Source organism: Montipora capricornis, chromosome 14, assembly GCF_036669925.1.
Source record: "Montipora capricornis isolate CH-2021 chromosome 14, ASM3666992v2, whole genome shotgun sequence".
NCBI lineage: Eukaryota > Metazoa > Cnidaria > Anthozoa > Scleractinia > Acroporidae > Montipora > Montipora capricornis.
In genome coordinates, this window is record NC_090896.1 from 10,497,805 (window position 1) to 10,502,804 (window position 5,000).

General features: G+C 39.1%; 1 protein-coding gene across 1 annotated transcript in view; it reads right to left on the bottom strand.

Annotated features, from left to right (window-relative positions):
• The window catches only part of LOC138033007 (adhesion G protein-coupled receptor L1-like), a 27,295-nt gene that overhangs the window by 17,853 nt on the left and 4,442 nt on the right, over nucleotides 1-5,000 (bottom strand). The window contains exons 4-6 of the mRNA XM_068880741.1: nucleotides 3,349-3,541; nucleotides 1,047-1,184; nucleotides 381-456 (exon numbers count right to left, since the gene is read on the bottom strand). Of these exons, the coding sequence (XP_068736842.1) occupies nucleotides 381-456; nucleotides 1,047-1,184; nucleotides 3,349-3,541 (407 nt within the window). The remainder of the gene's footprint in view (nucleotides 1-380; nucleotides 457-1,046; nucleotides 1,185-3,348; nucleotides 3,542-5,000) is intronic.

The window sequence follows — 5,000 nt, forward strand, 5'->3', positions numbered from 1 at the left end:
CTCTCTCTACCAAAGCCGCGGCGCTGTGAGTGGAATCTGGAACGGGTCTTTTTCATTGGACAAACATCACAGCTTGCGTCACGTCCCATTTTCAGAGACCACACAAGCGCAAGCATAAACGTAAACACAAGGAAAAGGGGAAATTTTGATATTTGCGCTTGTGCTTCTGCGTGTTCCAGGCCCGGTAAAATAAAGTTAGTGCTCTTGAGCTTGCATCGCCAGTGAAAACCCGGCTTAAAGAATAAAGTGAACACAACGTTTTCGCCAAAGACGTTTGCCATGACTCATAGATCCCAATTAGCTTTACAGACAGACAGTGCTGTAGAATTTCAATGACAATCTATCGGACTCAGGATAGAAGACTGAAACAAGTCACCAACCTGTCCTTTATTCTATTTGCTTGCCTGGGTAGTAGCCCTTTTACATTATTGTGCCACATGCAAACTGTGTATCTCTCTGCAAGAAGGTAATCGTAATACGTAAGGGACTGGTCACGTCATTCCGGTAGAAACGTTCTTGTTGGTTAAGGGAACCATAATCCCAAGCTTATTTCTGACTTAACTTGATATCATTTCTTTTCATACTTTACGTTGATCGCTACCGGCGGTTTTTCGGTATGCTAAATGTCAAATTATGTTATACAATACAATACATACTTGATTGCCCGCTCCCCATGAGGGCTTTTCAGGGCCAATGAAACACAATCACCGAAACAACAGAACACAACAACTACAACTGTTAAGAATCCCAACCGGCCAGAGGCAAACCAGTTGGCTATTTACAAGTGCAGCTGGGAAGTTGAACCAGGGACTACCAGGATCAAATTCAACGAGTGGTCAGAGCGGGTCTTGAACCCGGGATCTCCGGATCTCAAGGCAAGCGCCCTAACCACTGGGCCAGCTGCCTCCTGACATTACTGGTTTAGAAAATTTCTTTAGTTATGCAGCACTTCAAAGAACATATTCTTGAAATACCGCGGTCAGTACTTACACGCTAGCAGCGATCGGTGGTCATTTGAAGGAAAAATATATATAAAATCGTGGTACCTTGGGTGCCAAAAAGTATGGATGGAAGTTTGATGAAGTTTTCATCATCTTGAGTCAAGCTTCTCGTGATATTTGTTCCACGCGGTCGGAAAACTACACTCCTGTTATAGTCAGCAGGAATTCTAAGAACTTGAAGAACTGAAACGAAGAAATGGTGGCAAACAACAGCTCTTTAAAAAACAAAAAAACGAAAACAAAAAGAACATACGTAATTGACCACTCCCCATACTAGTGGCTTTTCAGGGCCAGTGAAACTCAATCACGACAGAACAGAACATCCAACAACAATTGCTTAGAATCCCAACTGGTCAAAGGCGAGCTAGTTGGCTGTTTACAATTGCAGCTGAGAAGTTGAACCACGGACTACAAGGAACAAATTCAACCAGTGGTCAGAACGTGTCTTGAACTCGGGATCCCTGGATCTCAAGGGAAGCGCCCTAATCACTGGGCCATACTACCTCTTGACATATTCCCACTCTGTGCGTTAAATTTACTCAAAGAAAGAAGATTGGTTATGTCAAAGAAGATTCAGTGACATTTCGACACTTCTAATAAGGCGGTGACTCATGGTTCAACATTTGTTGATGAACAAATGTTGCAGCACTTGTTCGACAAATTAGACTGTGTATAATGTCATGTTGAATGCTGAAATAGGCTATTCAAAAATCTTCGCGTTTTTGAACGAAATTAGAGACAAACGCTGTTCCGTTCAACGATCTTCCATTAGTTTAACGGCGTTACCTTAATCTGTTGTTTTCCAGTCTCGTGATGAAGATGCCCACGCTTCAACATTTGGTGATCAACAAATGGTATACTCAATGTTGAACCGTGTGTCACCAGCATGAACTTATAAATTCCATGAGCCTCCTATAGCTTCTTGATAGAACACCCGAGCTAGCATTCTTTCAAGGCTAGTCCACAGTAAGGATACACAGGACGTTCGGTTATGTAATTACGGGACCGATTTTTCTAATGAGCAGGCTAAGTTTCTGTTTAGTACTTCTCAGGTCACTTCTGTTGTTAATGATCTGGCCCCAGTTGTTCAAACGATGGATAGCGCAATTCACCGGATAAATCACTATCCCGCGGATAAACGCTACCAAAACCAATTGAGTTATCCAGTGGATAGTGATTTATCCGGTGGATAGCGCTATCCATCGTTTGAACAACTGGGGCCAGGCCTCTGTTGTCCGAAGTATGGATAGCGCCGCCGACTTGAGATAAATCTATTGGATAACGTAATTGGTTTTGAGAATGTTTATCCAGTGGATAGTCATTTTACGGGATTCGGTGAGTGAAGGATGGATGGATGGATGAATGCATGGGAGGAGGGCGGATAGACGGGTGGATTAGATTGAAAACTTATCTCATGTCCTACAAGCGCGAATGGATTAATTGTTTTATTGAATTTCTTTATAAAATTATCGGCGAAATCAGTTTCCCTGTTAGTTTATGAGCTGATATGGAAAACAGAATGAGCCAATCAGATCGTTAGAAACGCAATATCCGAGATTGGAAGTTTAAAAAAGATCCAGTAATATTCAACGGAAAAGAGTTGCAAAAACGATTTGAGTTATGCATTGGAACGTGCGTTATCTACTGTATAGCTCTATCTATCAATTTCAACGATTGAGGCTTGGTAGATAGTACACTGAATTGCCCTTATTGAGCAGTCGACGCTAAGAGAGTAGAACTATGATTGGCTCAGAGTTACGTTTGAGTGCAAGTAGGTGTTAAAGTATTGGTTTTCGCTATTGATCGCTCTGCGTTGTCTAGTGCTTCCCAAGTCATAAGAAGGCTCTAATTTAATGTCAACTGATCGGTCAACGCATGGTTGCCGAAGCACGCAAAGTTGTTTGGAAACTTATACTCAGTACGGACAAATCTAAAGATCGCTGTTTTATATCATCAGTTTATCGTAAGAGACACAGTTCCTCCAGTAATCCTTGACTCGGCAGAATTCCAGGTTCATCGCCTGCAATAGCGAAATTTGTGACTCCAGATGATTGACACTTTAATAATTGTAATCAGCTTTACTCTGACGATTTGATTGGCGCACATATTTTGAGTGCAAGTTGATGCACTTTGTCACTTTGACGTTTTGAGGTCTCTGTGGCGATCACTCAATTAAAACAATATCACTTCACTATAAGTTCGTCTCAAGTGCACAACATTTATGGTTTGTTTTTGGCCTCACATGCATCATCAACAAAAAGAGGGCAGACTTCATTTGATGACAGTATGTAACAATACCATTAACAACATTAATAAATAGTCTAGAAAGAGTAGAAACCTTTAATACCTAATTCTTCATCCTGGATGGAGATTTCTTCCGTAGAGTTTATTATCTTAGCTCTAAATCTTCTTTGAAACCTGGCGTAATTGAAAGCAAACTTCTCTAACTTGTCGAAACGAAGGAGTATGTTAGTTTTCAATCCAACATGCTGAATTTTACGAATGTTCTTGAGGAGCCATGATGTAATCTTGACAGCACGCTGCAAAAACAGCAAATCACTAAACTCAATGCAAAAAATAACGTAGTTCCTGTGTGACTCATTAGGGAACCTCCTTTCGCGTAATTACCTATCCATGAAACATCTTATTACCTGTCCATGAAGCCACACATCTTGGCTATTGTGTGCATTTAAACCCAATTAAATGCGTTTTCTTCTATAGACTATTAGGGTCAGATCTAGGGGGAGGGTGACGGTCACCAGTCAGCTACGCCATTCCTTAGTGGTGCACCCCCTCCTAAGAAAAATCCTTAAAAGATATTATGGGATGCTCAGAAGACAAACTGACATGTATTTGCCCCTTGGGCATCCCATAATGGCTATTGGAACAAAATGGCTGCCGTATCGTCAAAGTAGTCTCTTGTCCAAGACCATCTTTTAAATTAGTGTTCTTTTAAATCTTTCTGGTTTGTTTGCTCTTTTTTGGTGGGAGTTGGGGTTGCGCGTCGTAACAAAGAGTTTCATACTCCCTTCTTGGTCAATGATGCCCGAGTTTGAAATCTTGCTCTGCTAGCAATAAAGTGGATTAAATTTGTCTTCGGTAGTTTTAAACTCAAATCCAACTTCATTTGTGAAAAGGAAATTAACTATCCCCATTTAATAATAATAATAATAATAATAATAATAATAATAATAATAATATAATATAACATAATATAATATAATATAATAATAACTTTATTTAATTAAACTGCTAAAATTTATCGGTTTGTTAAAACAAACTGATATTAATTCATAAGCAGATAAATATAGATATTTCTGAACCACGTAAAAATGATAATAAACGATAAAATACAATCATATCACATACAATTAAAAAAAATCAACTATTTAAATTATATCTTAACAAATAAAAAAGGATAGCAATAAGAAATGCAATATTTAATTTACCGTGCACCTATGACTTAATTTGTCCGATTTCAGCAAAAAAAACTATATAAGGCTGCTTTGAATGATGAAAAGGTTGTAATTGATCTTTTTGATTTTGGTAAATCGTTCCAATCCTTCGCTGCAGCATATTGAAACGTTTTTTGTCCAACTGTTGTATTTGCTTTTGGTAAATGTAGTGTAGTGTTGTCTCTGAGATCTCTGCCTTGAAGACTTAATCGCCGAGGTAGATAGCCTTTTAGTTGCTTTGGACAGCTACAGTCGTTGATGATTTTATAGACCAACTGAAATCTCAGAAAACGCCTTCGATTTTTTATTGTTAAGAGTCCAAATTTAGTTCTCATGCTCTGAGCGCCGGAAGTCCTGTTAGCTTTGAATATGATGCGCATAACCTGATTTTGGAGCCTTTCTAGGCTGTTTATCATTGAATTCGAACATACCATCCAAAGAGAATCAAATATTGGTAGCATTGTTTGTTTATAGATCTTCAATAGAACGCTTCTAGTCAGGAAACTAGAAAGTCTGTTTATAACAGGGATTTTTGGATACGTTC